The sequence below is a fragment of the Stegodyphus dumicola genome, chromosome 4, assembly GCF_044657685.1.
Source record: "Stegodyphus dumicola isolate Sdum_Otavi_A_Nest chromosome 4, ASM4465768v1".
NCBI classification, from domain to species: Eukaryota; Metazoa; Arthropoda; class Arachnida; order Araneae; family Eresidae; genus Stegodyphus; species Stegodyphus dumicola.
Window position 1 is genome coordinate 35,073,762 of NC_140771.1, and position 24,844 is coordinate 35,098,605.

Genomic DNA, 24,844 nt, shown 5'->3' on the forward strand with positions numbered 1-24,844 from the left:
TTTGTGTCAGAATTTATTTTATGTACTTGTTTCCCTTTTTATTCCTAACTGAAAATAAAGAAAATAATCAACTGAAATGTTTTACCAGCTAGAAAAACATCAAAACGTTAATTTTCACGAATCCTCTTGTCTTGCTGTTATCTATGCTGCCGTAAGGTTTTATTAAGTGCCGACGAAGGTCGTTATTCCCTGTCTTTGGACACTCCATTTGTCTTTGGTATGGTAAAAGTGCGTATCTGAATACAGCCAGTGGCTGACGGTTGGTCTGCAATTGGCGATAATGCACCTCCACCAAATTTTCTTGTATGAAAAAAATTATAATTGAAGCTGTCATTATTTCGCTAATTTTCTTATATAGAAAGAGGTCTGTTTAGAATACCTTCTACTAGTTTTTTCTATCGGAAGAAATCCGAAAATAAATATTCTATTTCGTTAATTAAGCAATCGAAATTTCGTTTATATATATATAAGATATAGAAAGAGGTCTGTTTAGAATACCTTCTACTAGTTTTTTCAATCGGAAGAGATCCGAAAATAAATATTCTATTTCGTTAATTAAGCAATCGAAATTTCGTTTCTATATATATATGAGAACAATTTTTTCAAGCATGAAGATTATCAAGAGTAAACTGAGAAGTCGTCTCATTGATGAGAACTTGGAATCATACCTAAAATTAAAAACAACATACAAACCTGACTTACTCAAACTTTCCAAGGATATGGAAGCACATTATTCGCATAAATAAATATTTATTAAATATTAAATTTAGTTTTATTTAGTGTAATAAAAGTTTACTAAACAAGCAGATTTGGCTCCTAATTTTTTTTAAAATGGTTGTAATATTCATATTTGGCTCTTTGGGTAATAAGTTTGCTGACTACTGAGTTAGGATATTGCTTCTAACATCCGAGTCGACTCCAAAGCCCCACATGAGATGTCATTTGTCATGAAAACAGAAAAGCAAGAATCCCAGAAAATTCTAAATAGTTGAATTAATTGAGTATTTTGGGAATGCTTCAGTGCTTTTTGTATGTATGTATAAATGTATGTATGTTTCTCGCATTGAAATAAAACAACGGTACTAGAGCCATCAAATTTTGAATAACGTACGTCTTCACCCGAATATGAGCATCTGGAAACCCAAATTTGGAATTATTATCTATTTCATATTTTGTAAAGCATTTATGAATTTTTTAACTCAACGATTTCAAAGCTAGCAATGGCAACACTATACGCAGGGGGGGGTTAATCTCCAGCACGCCAGACTGTGTATCGTATATTCTAAAGATATGCTTTTTAAATATTTTGCGATATTGCTGTTAAATTGAGTTTTATGGTTTAAGTGCGAAGAACATGATATTTAATAAATAAAAGTAACACACAAAACGTAAAAAAAAAAAGCTCCTTTGGGCGTAATATAAAATCTGAAAGCTTTAATTTTTTTTTTTAAATTTAACATGTATCGTGAATAGCTGCATGTGTTTCGTTTTATACTCATCATAACCTTTCATAGTATATAATGTTGTCTTTTAAAATTAATTTTGAGTTTATGTGGAAACATGTGTAGGGAATTTATTTACCCACAATTTTTCAGACGTTGAGTTCTAGCTCACATGCACCTTTTTTAGCTGAAGTGTTTATTTTCCTCACAATGAGCAATCTTCTTTACATAAGTTACAAAAAAGAATAGATTCATTAAAATAGGCCTCTTAAAATACTTTTTGAAATGAAAGACATTGTAACGAATGGTTTAGAATCGAAGAAATATTTTAATAAATCCAAAATTTGAATTCTAACACTTTTTATAAGCTGCTTTATGTGTTATTGATTCAACTGCATATCCATGGAATATAATGGAAGAATTTTTATAGCGATTTAGTTTAGGGTAAACTAGAGCTGGGCTTTTGTAAATATTATATTCGTTTATTTATTTTTCTATCATTTAAAAGCATAAAAATTACATTAAAAGTAATTTCGTAGATGAATATATATTCCGCAAAATAATTCGATGTGTTTTTATTAGAGAATTCTTCATTTGCTCAAAAAAATTCACTGTCATTTAATCCTTTTTTCTCCCCTCTGTTTGTTTTGCTTGTACTGTAATTATTTTCCGTGTATATCAATAAGTTATATTATGTTGTATGATCTTAAAGTCATTTAGTGCGAAAACAAGTTACTACTACTTGCGCAATTGCTGCAAAGTAAGTTAAGAATAATTTATTTTCTAAATAATATTGATTAATTGATTATATTATCTCCTAAGTTTAATTATAGTAGGATTATCTTAAAAGAGTGAATCCATACTAGTAAGTTATTCACTGTTTTAAGATAATCCTACTATAATTAAACTTAGGAGATAATATAATCAATTATTCAATATTATTTAGTAAATAAGTTAATATTATATATATATATATATATATATATATATATATAATTGTTACGTTCAGTAAATCTTGATTAAATGATTGGTAATGTATGAGTTACATTTGATTATTTGTTTATGTACTGATTATCCAAACTGAATGTAAAAATTAGAAAGGGAAATATAAATCAAGGAAGACATGACTTGTAAAATCCGTGAAATTCTCTAATCTGCACAATCCTTGGTTCCATACATGATTAGAATTCAACTTTAACATATTTTTAAGCCCCTTTATATATTTATACTATTTTCTTTCTTCCTCCCCCTACCTTTTTGTTTGTTTGTTCAAACTGTAAAATACGTTTTTTATTATATTTATATTTTTCTTACTATACGATTTTACATCCAAATGCAGAAACAGATTTGAATTTTAAAACTGAAATTCCGTCTGATTAGCGTTTTAGCATTTAGAAATTTTGGCGAAAATTTAGTTCTGTGAATTAGCTGTAGCAGATATTTTCACGCTTACTTATTATTACGGCCTCAATTTTGTTAACGACGCCAACGCAAACTATCATCGAAGTGCTGGCATTCCTAACCACGATATTTTATAATTTCCACATGACGGGAAGGTCTAGGAATAAACCACGTATTATTATCGTATTTTCTTCTTTTTCATACGAATTTTAACAATTCGCTATAATCTTGTCGCCAGCTTGGCGTTAAAAAAACGGCTACTGTAATAATGAGTAATACCGTATTTTTATTTAAGAAGAAACTCTTGAGATATAATACAGTCAAAAGTCTTTAATCCGAACTCGTCGGGACTTCGGTGATTCCGGATTATCGGTTTTTCCGGATTATAGATCATCAGTTTAAATCTGGTAAGATGGCATCCAGAAATTATAAAATTAAAAATGGGAAACCGTAATTTATGAAATAAAGAGCAATTATGATCTAAAGGGTATCAAAATTTACAAAAAAAAAAAAAAAAAAAAAAGCTTTATATTTATTTGTTTACTTTATTAAACATTTCTTTCAACGCTCTTATGCGTAAAGCATACATTGCGCATAGTCGAAATTAGAAAATTGCAACCAGAAAACTATTTGATGTGTATTTGTGATATTTATAATGACGAGGAATTTGATTTAAATCATATCAAAGACAGAATACATCGAGATGAAATACTACATTTAGTAAGGAATTACAAGCTGAATAAAATAAAAACATCTGCTCTGAAGATAAGGATAGTGCTGACAGATCAACTTCTAGTTCAATGCGCGCCGCGTCCCCCCCCCCCGCAGAGCAGCGTGAAATTGATAAACATGTTTCGGAATGATTAGAGAATCAAAGGATATGCCTTTATCCATTTTTTTGCAGCAATTCCACTTTTTGTTTGATAGACATCGAAACATGCTTTTGCTTTGTAGATCCTTTGGTAGCTCCAGAATCGGAAATTCTTTTTGACATAATCGAAAGTTCAAGCTTACTGTTATAAAATTGCTCTAACAGTCTGCAAAAAGTAATAAGCCGGATCCAATTAGAAGATTAAGGAACAACGCAATTTGCAACATTAAATGAAATAGATAATTAGATAATTTTAGCTTAGCGTATACCGTCCGTTATACATTAAATGCGCATGCACAGAAAGTTTGTAGCTTTGAGGTCCGGATTAGCGCATGCGCAGAAAGTTTGTCGCTTTGAGGTCCGGATTAGCGCATGCGCAGAAATGTTGTAGCTTTGAGGTCCGGATTATAGATCATTCCGGATTATGGACGTCCGGATTAAAGACTTTTGACTGTACTGTGTAATCTGTTCTTTTAGTGAAAAAGGTGCTGAATTTACTTCTTAACTTTACAGTCTTATGTAAAGATATCTTTGTCATGGAGCATGTGTTTTTTTCTTCTAGGGCTTCACTTTGAGGATGTAAAACCTGATGTGGGATACCATGCTATTGCCCGTGAAAATGGACGAAGTGTCGAGGTTTCACCCAGGATACGAGTTGGAGGTGGTAAGTTACAGATTTATTTTAAAATTTATTTAATCTTAAATTTGGAAATTCAAGGATGACTTCAGTTAAAAATTACAACAGGCTTTAGTTTCTTAGTCAGTATTGAAGCAAAAAACATTCTCTGTTAAATATAATTTTTCCAACTGTTGTAAAATGAAGTTTTGTCAAAAGTTGCGAGTTCTGTGCCCTCAACCGAGGTTAATCTAAAATGTAACAAATTACATTTTACTTGTTTAATATTGTAAGTCTTCTTTCATCCAGTTAATGAACTTAGTAAACTTGTTATGAAAAAGAACAATAATATGATAGCACTTCAACTGCACTGATTGTATAATATAAAAATTCGATAGATCAGAAATAATTAACAAAAAATTGCAATGTAGGTAGTTGCAGTGACAGTGATAAACCATCATCAGAGATTAGATAAAGAGAAAGGATTATTAGCATTCTGTATTGTTATTTCTATCAATCAGATCAATGTATTTTAGAGCCTCCCTGGTCTCACATCAAAAGTTGAAATTCTGTGCTCTATCTAATCTGAAAAGCTTTGCTAAGAAGCCAGAGCCTAATTACTGCCTAGCCTTTTTTAGGACCATGTCAAGAAAACGAATATCAGAGGATCGCCAAATCATGCTGAATCTCCCTCTTTCTTGTTTAACCTGTTAAAATGAAGAAAATTGGTAGTAAGGGTTCCAAAAAGAGTGTTCTGCCATAAGATCCTGTAGCAGCTTGATAAGGACAGCTATGAACATGCCCCCTAACCATGCATTTTGTTATGGGAGTTCAAATTATTTTAAACTTATAGGTTCTTAGTCAGTGCATAAAACAAGTGCTGAATATCTTTTCATTTTTCACCATTTTTCATAAAAAGAAAAATTATCAGCAGATTTTTTATGCTAGTTTGGAAAAGGATTAAGTCTTTCTTTAAAACGAATATTCATACAGTGGGTTTTACCCATATTTTTTATTAGGAATATACATATGCATGTTTTTTAATTATTTTTAATGAGATGTGTCATTGGTATCCTTCTGTTTTAGGGGAGATATGCAGTTTTATTATTTCAAATAAGCATCATGGTGAAATTCCTTTCATGGTGCAAATTGTGGACAAAGAGAAAGGAGAAGCTAAGCTTGTTGCTAAGAAAGAATTGAACTGTGAGAAGAGGAAGGCTTACAAGTTTGACATTGCTGCTGTTGGATGCGACAAAACGACATCCGAAAAGTAAGCTTTCACCTCTTTCTTTTCTTAAGTACATGAATCAAATGCAAGTTTTTTTTATTTATTTATGAAATTAGATGGATCTTTTTCTAATTTAATTAAAACTAGTAATTTTTACGTTTATTTGACATTTACTGGGGGAACCATTCTATTTAGTTAATATTTAAAACTTAAATATACCAATTAATAAAAAATTAATGGTGTTGCTAATCAATTAAAGCATTCTGATATTTCTGGGAAACTTATTGTATGAATTTTTATTTTGCAGTGTAACTGTTCACCTAACTGTAGAAGACATGAATGAGTTTGCTCCTGAGTTTGTTCAGGAGACGTATAGTGCGGATGCAGATGAGGACAGGCTGTATGATAAAATTGTTCAGGTAGAAGCAGATGATAATGACTGCTCAGCCAAATTCAGTGATATATGCAAATATGAAATTCTCACAAGGGACCAGCCTTTCACTATCGACCAGGAAGGTAAATATTTTTTTTTTTTTTTTTTTTTTTTTTTTTTTTTTTTTTTTTCATTAAGAACATTGATTCTGAACTCTGAATAGGCAAAAAGAGCTAATCTCCCCCCAAAAAAGTGATAATTTCTTTTGGAAATAATAATGGCATTTGATTATAAAGTGTGATATGATAAAAAAAAATGTATGCATTACGGCTGTCATTATTGCTAACTGTGTTTTACTGTGTTTCCTTACATTACACATATGCATGGAAAGATAGGTTCCGAATTAAGATAAGGTATTGTTATTTATTGTTAAACCTAAGATGTAAATAAAAATTATGTGGACAGAGTTTGTGATAAACATCGTAAGTTATGGGTTGTATATGTTTACCTCAATGTTTCTTAATTGGTGGGGAATACTTCTGTCTCAGAATGTTTCCATCAAAAACCAAGATGCATTTGAAATCTCATGACCCAAAGAGCTGAAAGTTAAATATCATCATGTCAGCACAGTGAAATGTATTACTAAATGTAATAATTCTATGTGTATAACTATTAAATTTGGTTATAATGTTCCACAGTTAATTTAAAGGTCGTTAAAACAAAGTCCGAAGAATTATGACTAACCTGTGTAATAGTTGACAAAAAAAAGTATTAAAAATTTTCCCATATTTTCAAGCAATTAAATCAGGAAGTTAATTAAGTTTGTTTGATTAAGTAAATTAAATTCTGTATTCAAAACAAGAAGAATACTGTGTTAATAGCGGAATAAAAATTGTTAGACATGAAGAATAGCATTAAAAGACAATATTTATGAGAGAACTTGAACAAAGCTACCAAGTTCAAAATCATGTAATAAAGGGTGTTAGAACTTCATTTTTCAAGTTGTTTAGCAAACATTATCTGCTATCAGTTCTGTTATCCCAAGAATGTTTTTTCTCTTTCTTTTTTGTGCCCATAGTGGTCAAGTCTAATGAATAGGGTTAGTGTGTAGCAAATAGTGTAACGAATCAGTGGTTTTTTTTTTTTTTTTTTTTTTTTTTTTTTTTTTTTTTTTTTATTATTATTATTATTTTATTTTAACTTTTTAGTCTTTCCATTGACAGTTTTATTTTATGCTGATGGCTTGTGATAGCAATATTTTCATCATTCATATGCTCCATATTCAATCTGAATGCTTTTTGTTTCTTTCCTTATTCAAAGTTAACTTTCTTTTCAGGGCTTAGTTTGTTATTGGTTAAATTGCTTCCAGTTAATAAAGCATTGGCTTTAATATGAATTTATGAAGGAAAAATATTTTACGATAGTATTTGTTTATAAAGTATAATTTTAAATTTTATTGTTTTGGCAACGTTGATAGTTTCTTAGATTGTAAACAATTGAGTTAAAAATGTATCCAGCATCTATAGAGATTATGGTTTTGGAGAATGCAGTAAAACTTGTTATGATTAATCTTATTTAATAAAGTTTTCTTTTTATATGTTACTATAATGTGGTTTTATTAGTAGATAATTCTTAGAGAAACAATTTATATGCTTACTTCAAACCAACATGTTATTGGTGGAATAGCTTCCAGTTAATAAAGAGTTGATTGTATACCTATTTATGAAGGTAAAATAAATTTTTAATTTACAGCATATGAAAATCTAAATTTGCAGTTTTCAGTTTTACCTTTTCTCAGCAATATGGCACTTAAATAAAATAAAAATTCAGGAGGGATGCCATTTTGTTATATGTTGAGAAGGAAGAGAAATAAAATTTGGAATCATGGCCTATTAATTTTTAAAAAGCCACTGTTCAAAGTCTACCGCAGTTTTTGTTGCTGAAAACATTCATTAACCTAAAATACAGAAAAAGCTGATTTATTGTTTCTTTTATATCTCTCTTTATTGGGGAGATAAGATGAATTAATGGTTCAATTTCTTTAGATTGCTTATATTCTACATGGAGAAATTATATATAACTGCTGATAAGTAAGAGTGCTTCAAACATATTGGAATTTTATTTATTTAATAACATCAGTGGTCAAAAGTGGCTGATGTTAAAAAAAAAAAATCATCCTTACTGAATATTTAACAACTTCATTTCTGGTAATTAGTAAGTGAAGCATTTGATTCTAAAGTTTCATCAGTGAGTTGTGAAAATTTTAAGAAAAAATATGCATTTTATCTTAAGCAAGTGGAATATCAGAATGTAATTAAATGTTTTATTTTTTTACAAAAACAGAAAAAGCAAAAAATTGTGCATAAATATATATATATATATATATATATAATTCTTTCAAACTGTCATACATGATTTTTCTTCTTTCATATCAGTTGATCTTGTAGAAAATTCTATGGCTGAGCAGTAATTTTGACAAAGAATTTTTATTTAAGATTTAGCATTAAACTTTTTCAAAGTTATTTCCTTTAAGGATATTGTCTTAAATCTCAAATATGCTGTGCAGTGGCGAATGATTGTTGTTGAGATTAAAGTTTGTTCAGACTAATGCAAGAAGTTCAGTGAGTAAGGTTCATAGAAAGTCTAATTTAATCAAATGTTATGCAAAACGTATATTTTTCTGGCATAAATAAAGAAGCAAAAAGAAACAAAGGGCTCTGTCAAGCCCCCCCCCCCATATAACGTATCTCTACTTACAATTCAAAACACGAATGCAATTCTGTAAAATATTTGTTAATTTTAAAATCTTGGATTTATTCCTTATCTGTAGTAAAGTTCTTTCCCTGTGCGTGATGGAAGGTATAATTCTAAATATCTTTTTAATATCTTCCATGGAAAGTGTAATTTTCCCAACAAAATATGTTGATGATTTTTTTTAATTAATTTAACATCAAAGTAGTCTCAAGCCTAGTAAATATTTCATTTGAAAAGCGTAGATATTTATCTCTAATATTACCAGTTCTGGTAGATGGAGTGATATAATTAGGAGAAAAAATATTTAATTTCTTTATTGAACCTAGTAGGCAGTACATTTACTGGACATAACTGCAATTAAAAAATAATAATGACATTTAAATGTTTTCTGTTGAGGCTTTAAATGCACTTAACCTGTTTTTATGTGCTCATTTTTTGGGGGGGAGGGAGGACCTTTTTTGTGATATTTTTTATACAGTGTATTTAAAAAGGTCCATAAAAATGCATAATATGAATAAAAAGTAATTTTTAAAAAATATAATAGGTTAACTGATAGCATCAAAGTAATATGCAATTTAAAAAGATTTGTTAACAGTGTATAAAAGCAGCTAATTAAACAACTGTTGTCACAAAAATTGAATACTAATTGCCCTGTATCACCAAAAAAGTCAGCTCAGAACAAGTGTCCCTGTTAACTAATTTTTTAATGTATTGCAAGCAATGTATTTTATAACTATTTATGAAGTTTCAGTATATTTTTTATTATGCATTTTCTTTTATATGGTCCTCTTTGCACTAAAAGGAGTTTGAGTGTAGTCAAATGAAATATGATACATTATTATATTCTTTATTTTTCTCTTCTTTCTGCTTTTAGTTAATTTTGCTAAATGAGATAACTATGTGCTATCAATAATTTTACTAGCTATCAAAAAAATCTTAATAATTTTTAAGAAATCCATTTTCTTGTTTTTATAATGAAAGAATTGATTAACTATTTAATGTAAGCATATTATCTGTCTGAAGAATACAATCTAGAAATCCAGTTAAATGAGTTTAAAAAGAAAATAAATAAATTATTTGTTTATGTTGCCTTGATAACAGAATTTTGCATACTGATGGATGCTTTAGTTCAGGAATTCTCAACAATCAGCGAACTCCCCTTCTGGGGGATTAAGTCAGCCTTTTAGTTACCTGTCAACTATTTAATTTTAGTTTATATATATATATATATATAAAACACTTTTATTCAAGTTTTGGTATTTATAAACATTTTCTATACTTTTTCTGTTTAATTTTTAAAGCATATTAAAAAATAATCTAAATTTAAATAAATGCATTTTTCAAGTTTTGGTAAGGAGAGAAGGAACTGATCATCTAGTAACAGTAAAAGGGGTGCATGGGGCAAAAAGAGGTTGAGAACCACTGCATTAGTTGTTCATGTGCATGCAATGCAAATTTAATGAAAAAAATCAGCAAGCCTTGGTCCTAAATTATGCTTATTATTGGAATTTTACTGCAACATATTTTATAAGCCTGTTTATTTATTTCTTTTCTTTCCTCTTTTTTAGTTTGTTTGTTTAAAAAAGTAATATATTTTATACCTCAATGCTTTTTCTGTACGATTGGATGTTCAAAAAAGAAATGCATAAATAATTGCTGGGCCTTTTAAAATTGAAGTCATGTTGAAATCAGTTGAGTTTTAGCATTGACAGTGAAGATTTAGTTCTATAAATTGGCCATAGTACATATTATTTTTAGATTACTTCATTATTATGTCCTCCCTTTTGTAAACGGCACCAGGAGTATTTAAAAATTGCCAACATAAACCCTTTTCAAACGGCCGGCAATCCTAACAGTTTGGTTTGGTTTATTTTACTATGGCTAAGCACGTGAGTGCTTTCTGCCTAAAGGGAGGGATGCCTTCGTGGAGACATTTCTAAGGAAAACTTGACTCGTATTCATGTTACATACGTGGAAAACATGAAAATATCCATGGATCTAACCCATTCGCTGGGAATCGAACCTAGTTTAAACTGTCAGTTTTCAACAACTTTTACCATCTGGCCATTTGTGGGCAAAGCAGTCCTAACAGCAGTCATTTACAGTTCGCTCCGGACTAGAAAAGCTCTCTTGAAATAACATATCACTGTAAATCTTTGCTTCCCATATAACTATTGACAGTTCACGATCACTTAAAATTACCGCATTATGAGAAGAGCTGTGAGTATTCCAGGTGAATTAAAATTTTTTTTTAATATTGCATTTAGTGAGAACTGTGGATGTTAGGTTAAGTTATTTGAATTCAAAATGCACACGAGGGCTATCTTACTAAGGGGATGGATGAATTCATGAAAAGAAAAGAACAGAAGAAGAAATTCAGAGAGAGAAGTGAGGAGAACTCTCTCTATTCACGTTACATATAGGGAAAATTGCGAAAGCCAACCATATAGCCAAGCCTTTTGCCTGCGATTAAACCCAGGTCGAAATCCCAGCACCAGCATCAATTGGCATCTGGTGTGGCAAGAAATGAATAAGGTGCCATATCTTTTTTTTTTCAGGAAATGCTCATTTTACCTCACATTCTAAATAAAAACTACATATCAGTGAAAGCATTTGGAGGCGCAACATGAAAAGTTGCATGTGAAGGAAACGCATACGTCTTGAAAACTTCAGTTTTTTCAGAATACTGTTTGTAACAATGCAGCGATTTATTTACTACTGGGCAGAGGAATATATGTCAATTAAGCTGTGAAAGAAGCAACTCAGTCTTTACAATTATTGACTGAAAGCGTTTTATGAGCGAGGTGTATTTTCTACATCTAATCTGGAAACAAGGTAAGCAAAAAAAATTGTGAATATAAATGAAAACAAAGCCAGCATGTTTCTTCCACAGTACTGCATATTCATCGGGTTATGTGGAGAAACGAATTCCTTCTCCTAATTAAGTAAACCAAACCAAACCTTTCAGTTTTGAATAAAGAGGAAACCATGTACAAGGGTGATCGACAATTTATTCAGACTTTTGATGAGTTTTTAAAACAGAGAAAGTAGAAAAATGAAGTTAAAGGCATTTTACAGTGAATCAGAAATTTTATTTTGCTGTTCGCTTAACACAGAGATGAGCAAACATTTTCGGTCGCGGGGCCAAAAACTGAAAGAAAAAAAAAGTTTGGTGGGCCAAGATAAATTTTTCTAAAATTTTAAAAACAATATACAAGTATTACAATTTAAATATGTTAACGAGATGAATGAAATTGCGATTTCATTTTTAAAAGTTCCTTATATTGAGTTTCGAAATGAGATGTACTGATTGTAAGGAGCAAGGCTAATTGCTCATCTGTCAGTCTACTTCTGAAATAATTCTTTCTAAGGTTCATAGTTGAAGACACTTGTTCACATATATAAGATGAAGCAAACATAGCACTGATTTTCCGGGCGTGAAATATTAAATTTGGGAAACTTACTTTCGATAATGATTTATAAAACTCTAACTTTGGTATATTTAGAAAAAACTGCTTGAGATGATTGTTAGATTGCAACTCAATTAATTCAAGCTGCAAACCTGACCAGGCTGCTTCACAATTTACGTTGAAAGACAGGGTAAAATTATCCAATTCTGTTTGAATGGCGCTGAAATCTTGAAATCTTCGTTCGAACTCAAAATGCAGTTTTTTCAAGCCATCTTCATAATTCTTAAGCTTCTCTTCATGCATAGAGGGTATTGAATTTAACCTAGGGAAATGAAACAAGTCGTTCTTAGATAGCTGCCCAGCAAACAGGTCAAGTTTTAAATTAAGTTAATTAAGTTAAAATTAAGTTTTTTCTAAGAGGTCTAATTCACCTATATCGGATTCCCATATGTCTGCTCCCCGAGAAAGAGATAACCCTTGTTGGCGCCAGTCTACAGTTATTACTAACAAAGAACTTCCGCTTTTAACACTTTACCGATTGAAAGCTGTCTGTGCTTGCTATTTCCGTCAATTGAGGTTTTTAGAACAAAAATAGAGAAAGTAAAAAGACCATCAGCCCTTTGAAAAAAAGGAAGAATAAATAATATTTAAATAAAGGAGATGGTATATAATATATAAGTATATATTTCTTTTAATTTGCCTCAAACCGGCGAATTAAAATTCTATCTACGAACCGGATAGAATCTTCCGAAGGGCCGTAGTTTGTCCTTCCCTGCCTTAACGGCTGCACATGTAAAAAACGTTAAAAGACTGGGAGGCACTGCTAAGTAGCGTAATAAAATTCAACGAGATGCGGTTCGCCATCATCATGAGTTTTGCTCTGCAAAATTCATTTGACAAAAGTCCTTGAGAGAAAAACATTCATCTGATGCCACATTTAAAGCAATTGCTGAAACACAGCAGTCACAGCATGCTTGAGAGAAGTAAATACGGACTTAGCATTTAAAAAATTGGCACAGCAATAAGGAAGTATCGAAACTGTTTTATTATAAAAAATTATAAAATATATTTTTGGCTGATAGTGTTATATCTGTTTGTTGAAGATAGCTATGGAAAAATAATAAAGTATATAAAAAAATTCAAATTTATGTTGGGACTATCGTTTTAAAGAATAGCTGCTATATCAAAGCACAAATTTTTATTCATTAGCTGAAAAACGTTTCCTTTCTGTATGTGTTTGATTTTTAAAGCTGATTTCTTTGTTGTTTGTAGTCTTTCTCTGTCTGTATCAGATTTGAACCTTGTTGCTTGGAGTATTATTTGTATGGTTTTTCACATAGGCTAGAATTGCTGTGAATTGAAACCGTACGTCAGAAAAGTTGAAAATAATTTTCTATTGCTAATTTTTGATCATTTGGCCATTCTCATAATTTCTTAGCTATTAAAATTATTCAAAAAAAAAAATTCCTTTGGCTGATAGATTATTTAACTCTCCTTTGAAGCATTTCAGATTCATGGAAAAAAAAAATCTTTAAGTAAGAATTTTAATTTTATTATTTATTGAGAACCCAGAGAGGTTTAGAAATTTGTAATGTCCTTTTTTCATCCCCCTTTTCGATAGTCCTTGCAATTTGTTTTTAATTTCGTATTTAAACTCCTGAATCTGGCAATTTAGCGCAAGATAATTTCCTTCTTAACGGAAGGAAATGAGTGTCCTCCAAAATTAATCCGTATTTTAAAACTAAATTTTGTCTAATTTTAAAGCTTAGATTTTCTAAACGAATGTAAGGTTTTCTAATACGTAATGGTACACTTAGTATTCACTGAATTGCAATCCTAACTGCAATGGCCGTCAGTGCTGATCAAGAACCAGGTTCTATGGGCATTCGCTTGGGTACTAAATGGCGAGCCATTATATTAAAGAACCCTAGATATAACCTTCTGTTCAGAGTATTGAAATATCTTCGCCTGGCATTATAACCAATGTGAAGTTTGTGAAATCCAGTCTGAAGCGCACAAATATCTGCAATGAGACTTTCCTAATGGGTAGCTGAAGGGCTTTAAGAAAGTTAAGATTGTCGGTAACAGAGTAAGAAGTGCATCAGTTGCACAAGCTGCACACAGCTGTTGCCTGCTCAAATGCTGCCAACAATTCTTTCGGAGATTCATACGGCAAAGATAATTTTAAAGAACAGCACGAGGTGTCAGCAGGGCCGTAGCCAGAGTTTCCAGCGCCCGGGGACAACTGAAGAATTTGCGCCCCTTTCTGTGTGCCAAGAATGGAAAACATTTCATTAAAAAATTTCGTAGCATCAATTTGGCGCCCTTTGGATGCTGCGCCCGGGGACACATGTCCCCCCTTGCCCCACCCTAGCTACGCCACTGGGTGTCAGATCTGAATAAGCGGTGAGTGACAGGGCTTCGCTGATCGAAGCATTAACATGAGAGAATTGAAGTGTCAGTGCAAACGCCAGAGAGCAATAACAATTCTTTTCTGTTACAGGTCGATATATGCTTATAGGTACTGTAGACGTTTTATCATCATCCATTATGTCTCCAAGATTCAGGCGGGTGAAAATTACATAATTAGGTAAGAGAATGGAGCATTGTACTATTGAACATTTGAAATAGTGAGTTTAATCTGATAAGCGGAATTTTTCATAGTATCAGACTAACACTCTGATGCTATAAAATCTATATAGCACTGTTCTTAAGAAGTGGATGCATCTTGGATGGAGGTATTTGTCAAAATCAATGGCACAATTCTAAAGATCTGCGAAAGATTTTTTAGTCCGGATTACACTTCAGTATTTTTGATTTAAGATATGATACTGTAATATTATCACGATGAGATGAGAAACGGCATTACATTGCGTTCTTCCCAAACGGGAGTAATAACGTTTCATAACGGTAATGTAAGGTATCGTGCAATATATGTGTTATGTGTTAGGAATATTTCGAAATACAGACGTAGCTATGACTCCTATATTTCCCTGAATTTAATTGATTTATTAAAGTTCTAAAATTTCGACTGCCACAAATGCTAGGTGATTCCTGCATTAGTTCCCTGGTTATGGGCTACTTGCGAGACGCATGGCTCCAGATTCCTGTACTTGATCAGAGAATTTCGGTAATTTGTTGGGTTGATGCCAGTGTGGATTCAGACCATAGGAAAAAAAAAAAAAAAGTAGACTTCGTCCGTCCGTTGGCTTCATATTTACGAAAATATTGATTATAAGAGAATGTGTGTGTTTGTGTTTTTTCGGGAGTATATTTTATTTATTTATAAAATCTGAAAGATCAAATAGTCAGGCTAAATGTAATTTAAAAATTACCGATTTATGCCTGCTTTTGCGGATGCAGTCAAACTCGTTTCACATCACTAAATTATTTTCTGCCTCACTAAAACCGGCATCTCAGATCTCTGACCTAATATGATAGATTCCAGAGCTTGACAGTTGGCCGTTGTTAATAGTTTGGAAAAACTTGAGGATGAAAAGAAGTTAAGGAATTTCCATCGATGATAGCCAGAAGGGATGGGAGGGCGGTAACTTCAGAATGGTCTGTTCCCACCATTCTTTCGTGCATCGAACGAAATAAAAAAAAAAAAAAAAAATCCAGACGGTTGACACACATAAAGTAGAGAACAGGTTGAGAGCAAGCGACGAACTGGAATTCGCCTCTTGGAGGTTCTTTTTTAGTGTGTCTCTCACCAAATAATCTTTAGAAGCATAACATCGTGTTTCTTTCTTCCACAAGCCTTTTCTTAGGCATACTGGACCGTTCATTTCTCTTTCTTATGATATTCTTTTTCCTTTAAGCTTTGAATTCCTCTATTGAAATTTTTCTGCCGCGAAGAATTTCATTCAGGTTTCTGATTTAATCGGAACTTTGCCCTGGAGCACGTTTCCTATCGCTGCCATTCGAGGAAATGGAATTCTTTATCCCCGCAGTATTTCTGTTTGGAATTCGAATGTGATTTTTTATGATGCAATGATGCAGTCACTGTTGACCAGAGGGTTGGATTTTTGTCTTGTGCTGCTTACAAATTGCAATCTCTTTCTCTACCCCTCTTTTTTTTTTCTTTTTTTGGGGAGAGGGAAGTTGAGTGGTAAATTTAACGGATGTCGTCTCAGAAAGTTATTAATAACATTAAAGGGGAAAATTCCTCTTTTTCCTTTTTTTTTTTTTTTTTTTTTTTCCAGTGTCCTTTCAGTCTTCTAAAATTGTACTTTTATATGTTCATCCTAGTCCCTACACTCATGAAAGGCACAATACAAAAATGTATCACTCGCATACGATAAAAATTGACCGATACATTTAGTTTTAAAGTTAGACAAAGAGCCATATGCAAATTGAACAGCGAAGTGTTTGCGTTTGTAAAACTGAAATTAAAATATCAGTTTAGGAAAAGATTTCTGATATTAACGGATTAACTGACCGTTGTTTCTATGCATGATCAATGTAATTCTGAAATTTTAGTCACGGAATCTTACAGGATTTTAGTTCTAGAAAACACTGGCAGGTCTTGTTTTTGTCATATCGCCATCTCGTTGTCTTAATTACATAAATTAAGAATTATTCTGATTTAAAATCTATTTAGGATTCTAAAGTTATAAAACTTCATTAGACTGTTAATTGCATATTTCTAACATTTCAAAATTTAAATTATTTGTGTCTAAATATTTTCCGCATACCACTTGTAACAGTAACGAATAGTACGCATTAGTAAATCACAAAAGAATATCACTGAATGATATTTAAAGAAAAGAAAATCAACCTCAAATTATATACATTTTTTTACTAACCGACCCGTCACGGCGATTGAAAATGAAGTTAAAAATTAGAAATTTCGAAGTTAAATATCTCATTCAGTTTTTGTCGTACGGATCTCAAACTTTTTGTGTTTTATTTTTTATAGCGGGTATAACATTTTCCTAAACATAAGTATAGGGTTCAGGGAAACGTATAAAAAGTTAAGATTTCCTACAAAATTAACTTTTTAAAATTTTTAAATACGAAAACATGAATGAATATTTGCTTTACGTAAAATATTTTTAAGCGTGTGTCTACGACCAAGATTCGAAAATAGAAAAGTCAAGTGAGGGCTTTTGTGAGTACTGTGTATATACACTCGTGTGAAAATTAAGAGAATTTGCTAATTGTCTATTTTTACAAAACGTTTTGGACCAAAGATACTAATTATGCCGCCGAAAAATTATGCAAACATTCCGAGTCCAATGCATGAGCGTACACGTGCGTCTCTGTGGAGATGTGTTTGTGTAGGGGATATAATTGGAGGACAGCTTTTCGGCGATTTTTGTGAGGTATCAGTTAAAATGAATAGCCACGAAGTTACAGATGACAGAATGAGATGGAAATTGTAGATTGGAGGCAGGACAATTACAAGCGCAAGTGTCAGTGTAACGCTTAAGTGTGGTCCGCAATTTATGGAAACAGTTTCAGGACATTGGATCCATATCAAGAAGACCTAGACAAAGTCGACCAAGATCCTCAACGACGAATAAGGTTTGTTGTTTGTCACTTCAGTGCGTTGAGACAGGACTGCTTCAGCTTCATAGGCTCTCACATGAGTTGGCGCTGTCACTGGAACCCGAGTTTCACTGTGCACAGTTTCCTGAAGGCTTCATGAGTTAGTGCTGGATGCCAAAGGAACTGCTGTTTGCGTCCCGTTCACTGCAACACTCGAAAGCACATTTAGCATGGTGCAAGTAAGATGCGCTTTGGTCCAGATTTCAATGAAGCTCTGTGCTTTTTTACAGATGAGGCGAGATGACTATGGATACTGATTCTCGGGTAGCTGTATCTGGAAGGAGCCTGGAACATGATACCATTCCTCCTTAATCAAGGAAAAGGATCATTACGGTGTTGGATATGTAATTGTTTGAGTAGGCATTATGTTGGACGGCCGCACATCCCTGCATGTGTTTGACAAAGGTTCTGTGACTTTTCTTTAGGTGGAGAGAGATCTCAGAGCAATATGTTCGACTTTTCAGGGGGTGCAGTTGGTCCTGGGTTCTTGCTAATGAACGACAACGCTCGTCCACAAAAGGCTCAGCTAGTCCACGGTTACCTGGGAAGTAAGAGTTACCAGCGAGATCTCCCGACCTTAACCCTGTACAGCCTGCCACAGGGAATTCTCAGCTACCTCTTGCCTAGTATCCTGTTACACTGTGCGATCTGTCTGGCTGTGAGAAGAGATACCCCATATTAGACGCATTTTTAGTTCGATATCACAACGGGGATTTTGGACTTCCGTGCGCTATGGGCGTAACTGATAATCATGCACACATAAAATGACTTTTGAAAGGTATATCTCTTTCTTTGTCATTAAATGTATGTTTATACCAAATTTCATTAAAAATCTGTCAATTAGTTTTTCAAAAATTCGACATAACGCGCAAATTCTCTTCGTTTTGCACACGAGCGTATATACCTGTATAATACAAATCTTAAGAAGAAACTAATATTTTATGTATTAGTATTATTTCCGCTTTCGAACTGTGTGCTTCTAAAGAGTATAGTACAGTTGACAGAATGGACTATGTTTTAATATTGTATATTTATTTTGATGTATCTAAAGACATTTTATGTTTAATTCTTTTATGAAGGAATTTCCATGTATTCTTTGTTAAAAATACTTTACGGCTTTCACCAACTTTGAAATTATTTGAGAGTTTTATCTCTTATTACTTGAGTTGGGTTGCACCAGAAAGATGGGTTTCACGTAGCTCGTGTTAGCTAGACTTTCCATCCCTTCTCGGACAATTCTGTTATATTAGCCATTGTCAAGACTGCCTCATGTCCACATCAGCACAACTCTGTGATCCAAGAAAAAGTTAGTAATTAAGAGAATAAAGCAGAGGGGCTGAAGATAACTCGGCAGTAGTAGTAAAGTTGTGGTGCCAGCAAAGCAAGGAGTATATTACATTTCTGCATTAATCATTGCAACAGCAGATTATTTTACAAGCATAATTTGGATTGTTACATACACACGTTCAAGCACTGTTCATAACAAAAAAAATATTTGCGGTGTTTATGTGTAGATGGCAATTAGTGCTCTATCGGAGTTGCTGCTTTGTCCGGAGATGGCCTTTTCTGGCAATAACTTAGCGTTAAGAAAGCAGTCCTAGATCTAGTAATCTTGATTCTCAGCACCTGCGCTGATGTAGAAATCTTGTTCCTTGAGGCCAGAGTAGTGGATGCACTCAACAGACCGTGACCTGTGATACATAATGTGAAAACCATATATTCTGTGTTTGCCTTTGCAGATCTAATTTATACGGAAAGAAGCATAATTCGAAAAAGATACTGTTTCAAGGCCTCTGTGATCTGGCCAATTCAGCTGCAGAACGAAATCTACCAGTGGCCAAGTGGTTAACACAGTTGAATACTGGTAGTTCGACTTTAATTCAAATCTCGCAAATGGGCTGGCTGTGGACGAGTTTATTGATTTTTAAAATGTGTTATATGAATATGACTCAATTTTCCCTAGAAAGACATCTATAAAGGTAACAGTCCTACTTTCCTTTTACATAATCAAATAATACGATTAAATCTAATTCAGCTGTAGAACATAATCACATTTGTTCTGTTTAATTCTGATGTACTGATTTCTTGGGAAACAGTATTTCCGTAATATCGTTAAGATCAGCTTTTGTCCAATGTTATACATACATATTTTTATATTCCTTTTCGATGTGAATATGCTTTTGGAAGAATTTTGATATCAGATGATTGCATCTCTTTCGTATAATCAGAACAAAATTTTATGACTTATCGGACTTGCTGTGAGAAAACATCTGACTATTATGCCTCTCTTATTATTGTAGTTTAGTGTAAGAAATCCGATCAGTTTTTTTTTTTTTTTTTTTTTTTTTTCCTTTTAGTTAGGACAGTGTCTTGCTCTAATAGTGTGATCTGAATTGTCCTACAGATGAAATGTATGACGTCCATTTACCGTTCGATATCATTAGCAGAAGATACTTATTCCGGGAGTGTCTTTCGGAATCCTTGAGAAGTAGCAGCATCCCTAGCTTCTCCTGTTCCCTCATCGCAGCGCCTAAAGTACACCCCGGGGTAAATTTACGCGAAGCATTTACGGTTTACGGGCCGTAAACAGAGGAAATTGTTTCTCGTTTGCGCTGTGCGGGTCAGAACAGAAGTGCAAACTCGGATTCCTCCATTTTGGTATTAAACAAATCTGTCTTCAGATAGGTTATGTCTTTCAGAACTATGATTGATTACTCAACAGAGTATTATCGATTTAATAAATGGAAGGAGTTTAATCATAAAAAACCGGGATTTATTTTTTTCGCTACCTTTTCAACTTGTTCAGGACATTCAGTTCATTTGTTGCGTAAGAGTAGTTCGGAAGTGTTAAATTATTTTAATGAAATCTCTTTCATAAATTTGAAAAGGAACAGTTACTAACATTAACTGAAAACTGTTAATTAGAACTGGTAATTTAAATTATTGTCATTTAAATAGTTTCCACAACTTGTTTATTTTTTCAGTGCACTTTACTGGGTTTCATACACTACTTGAAACCGAAGTCCTTTATGAATCTCGGAATCGAGATCTTTCCAACTGCTAGTACTAACCACTATACCACAAGAGCACGTAGGAGGAATGCTCTTAAGTCCTTATAAATGTACAGAAATGCTTTTATAATGCAATATATGTATGATCCAACTTTCATCAGATAGTATTTACGGCAGTGTTTCAAAGAATTAAAAAGGAGAGCTTTGTTTTTCACGGCAGTGTTTCAGAGAATTAAAAAGGGGAGCTTTGTTTTTCGTTTTCTAAATTTTATTTAAAAAAATAAATAAAAGATGGAAAATGCTTAGGTTGTTTTTATAAATATCACTATGTATTGGTGTTAGAATACAATACGAAATGGCTATCTTGGTGAACAAAGCAAAATGTTAGCGACTAACATGTCGGCAGCATCCATGTTATTCTTAAAAATTTTCTTTGTTTATTTGAGTATGGTAAAGCACACGTGGCAGTTATGACTCTTAAGAATATTTCTTATACTTTCTACCAGTAAAAGTATGTAAATCTGCTAAAATTGTATATTTTTATTTTTTATACAAATTTCAGAACCGTTGAACTTTTTTACGTAGTAACAGCTCTTAACTGGGAATGTTTTTTGGAAGTAAATTCAAATGGCTGCGAATGTTTTAACATGAATTCAGATGATTTGGGTCTTCTGTATCAGTGGTCGTCTTAGAGAACATGATTGTCGATAATTTTTCGGTACTTTTATTTAATTAAATTCCCAAAAGTGCATTTCAAACATCTTTCTCTTTTTAATGTTTAGCAAGTATAGTTTTAAAAGTTGTAGAGAATAGTTTCCTTTGAATACACTGCGAATGAAAAGTGTTTGTTTGATCATGTAGTTAGATCTGTTTTAAATTAGGTGAACAAGATAAGTAACATAATTAAAACTAGTACGTGTGGATGCTTGGTGATAGCTCTAAAAAAGTCACCCTGGTGGAATTCAGAATAGAGTACAGAACAATTAAACAATTTCAGACCCTTCTATTTCTCATTTCATATGTGACCGCTTAGAGGTGATTTATATCTTCAAAGAAACACCACTGCGCTGTAAGGCTATCCAAAATAAAAAAAAAAAAAAATAAAAATAGTTTCTAGCACTTTAGTGTAATTTTATTGTAGCTGAATAAACAACAATCAACCAAAAATTGTTTTCTTTTAGAAGACACGTCATTATATAAATTGCTAAATGCCCCCTTCCCTTTCTGATTTTTGTTTAATTTGGAGGATGTGACCAAAGATGGTCGTCTTCTGTTTGGTACAGCATTACTTAGTTTTCTGGAGCGAGAAATTCATAGGTGCAGTGATTAGGCCAGAACGTTTTCTAGAATTGCCGTGGGAGGGAGAAAAGGGAAAAAAGTCCGGCATAAAATGCAATGATGGAGATGGAAGTCCGTTCCGTTCCATCCGCAGATTCTGATCTGTTTTGCTCTTTTTCCATATAAGAGACAACGACAGTTTCCTGGACTTTCTACGTTAATAGTAAAATGGTCGGAAAATACGCGGCTTGGTATTTCGCTATAAAAATACGACGGCACGGAAAAACATTGCTAAGATACAGACACCCCTCCCCTCAACGACAGCTCTCTTAAAATGAAGTCGTAACTTCAGAGAATAGTTTTTGTTCGTTCGTCTTCTTGTGTTATAAAAGCAAAATTCAATCTTCTGCATATTTATTCGTATACTTTTGGCCATCAACAAAGAGTAGAAATGTTATAAATTACCAATTCTGAAGAGATAAACCAATCAATGTAGCATCTGTTGTATCCAATGTGAGAGACTAATGACTAACTAGTCATTGTAGGTGTTAAAATAATTATTTATTTATTTGTAATTGTTTATTTCATATTAAAATCTGAATTTTCCAATGCTTTTCAGATAAATTACTCCCGTCTCAATGTATTCCTTCAAATAATGAATTAATTGTTAGAACATTCGAGAAAATTCTCTTTCTTTGATTAGTAAACTGTTCCTGTTTCCTGATTTACCCTGATTGCGCTATTTCGTTCCTTGAAGCTTTTTTGCCGTATATGTGAGTTTTGCTGTGTATTTGAGTTTGGGTTTTCAGGAAGAGATGCAATCATAATGCACTAGATCATTAAAATCAAATTGCAGTTTTTATGATATGGTAATTGATTTCCTAAATTCTATGGTCAAGATGATCTTAGTTGCGAGTGCTACGAATAATACCTCTTTCACTTGAAATTGGTGTTGGTGGAGAAGAAATTGGTGTTGGTGAAGGACGAATATATTGACTAGGTAAATCTTCAGAGAAGAATCGAGCACGATCCGCGAAAGTACTCCGGATGCAACAATTATGGCTGGATGTAACGATAGCCTTCTTCAGTATCCTGTACGTATAGTGTTATTTTAAACGATTATAGTGAAATTATGAAAACCTAATGTAACGAACATTATTAATGACTTCGACTGAAAGACTTTAAAAATGTTTCTGGAATCGTGCAGATTAAAATTGAGTAATAAGTAACTGCGTCCATGTAGATGCTATTAATATAATATACCTTTACATTGCTACAAACATTCTTTTATCTTCGTGTCTAGTTCCCCTCCCCCTAACAAAGTCTATGCAAGCCAGTGTAACATCTGATTTTTGGAAGAATCGAGCATACAAGCATAGAGCATCCATGGAGAGCAGAAATCCGTATTTTCATTCGAAGTAATTATCCCGTTTGAGCTCTTTAGATTGGCTAAGCATGTTATTCTTTGATATCATACAGCCATTTCCAAACTTCTCATAAAAAATGGGGCGGTGTATGATCTTACTGCCAAATGATATTCTGAAATCCATCCTATCAATGAATGTGAAGGAACAAGATAAGGAATGTGTCAGAATTAGCATGGTATATTTCTTCTTCGAAAAAGGACCAAAAAACTTCTAGATTGGAAAACGCACGGCAAATTTTTTTTTTTTTTTTTTTTTTTTTTTTTTTTTTTTTTTTTAAGAGTTCCTTTCCGTGTGGTATATTTCGTTTCGTGTGGATTCTCCGTATTCCAGATACGAAACTTCGTGTGGATTCATTTTACCATTCATGATTCATCTCTGGAAATCAATCTCAGTCGCTGCTCATTCGTATATTGGATTGTGAAGATGCTGTGCACTAAATAGTGTACATGAATTTTAGGACCAGACGACGCTGCAAACAAAATGTGCTCTTATGCAATCGTTTTCTTAACATTTATGACCAAGCTTGAGAAACGCTTTGAGTGTTGGAACTATCTCGTTAGATGCCATTGCCCGGGTACTCTGCACAAGCATTCGGCCATCTGAATATATTTGTAATTCTTCTTGATGTGTTACGAGATGAGGACTCGCTTTCAAATTCACGCTGAATGTACTTTGAGTTAAAATGACCAAACTGCATTTCATAAACCATATTACACTGAAAGCAATCCCCTCGAGAGTAAATATCACGGTGGTGTGAGGAAACAGCTTTTCAGTGTTTTCAGCTAAGATTTTCACGGTTACTTTTCCATGATTTTTTTTTTTTTTTTTTAATATGATAAAATTTTTACGCGCAAATACAAAATAACCACAACTTTGTAATAGAATACTTGCCCACAAGTTTATTAGTAAGAATATTACTCAGAACACCCTTCAGTGATTATGGCTGCCATAAACCATCCTATTCAACAGAGTATGTGATGATTACAAATTGTGGAGAGGAGGACAAAGACCGAGGTGTGGGGATACGAGAGTATAAGGCCATAAATCAGAGCTTTTAGTGCCAGACATTTATATTAAGAGCAGAGACGCGTATTGCCCACCGTGGATTAAGTGGACTTCCGGAAGAGGGCTCCCGGAGCGATTAGGTTGTCTCCTTCCTCCTCCATCTTCCGTCTATCGCTCTTTGACTTGTTGACCATCACTTCCTTTAACCTCGTAAACGAAATGGATGCAGAAAATAGACATGGATGATTATCTTCCCTCTCCTGCGTGGTCTAAAATCAGAATAATCTCTTAAATTCAAGATTGAATTCTCTGAAGAACTGCAAATTCCCTAATCTAAATACACTATTGATAGTGCTTTATTCTGAAAATGCTGTTAGATCTAAGGTTGGAGATGTTTATAATTAATTCCAATCTGTTTTATTCAAGCAAGAAAAGAATGTTCCTCTTAGAAAGCTTTTGAGTGTACCCTTATAAA

At 32.9% G+C, this 24,844-nt stretch overlaps 1 protein-coding gene across 1 annotated transcript in view; it reads left to right on the plus strand.

Moving 5' to 3' along the window:
* Cals (calsyntenin 1) overlaps positions 1–24,844 on the plus strand; it is a 298,714-nt gene that overhangs the window by 210,531 nt on the left and 63,339 nt on the right. The window contains exons 2-4 of the mRNA XM_035352587.2: positions 4,277–4,378; positions 5,417–5,600; positions 5,866–6,074. Coding sequence (XP_035208478.1) covers positions 4,277–4,378; positions 5,417–5,600; positions 5,866–6,074 — 495 coding nt within the window. The remainder of the gene's footprint in view (positions 1–4,276; positions 4,379–5,416; positions 5,601–5,865; positions 6,075–24,844) is intronic.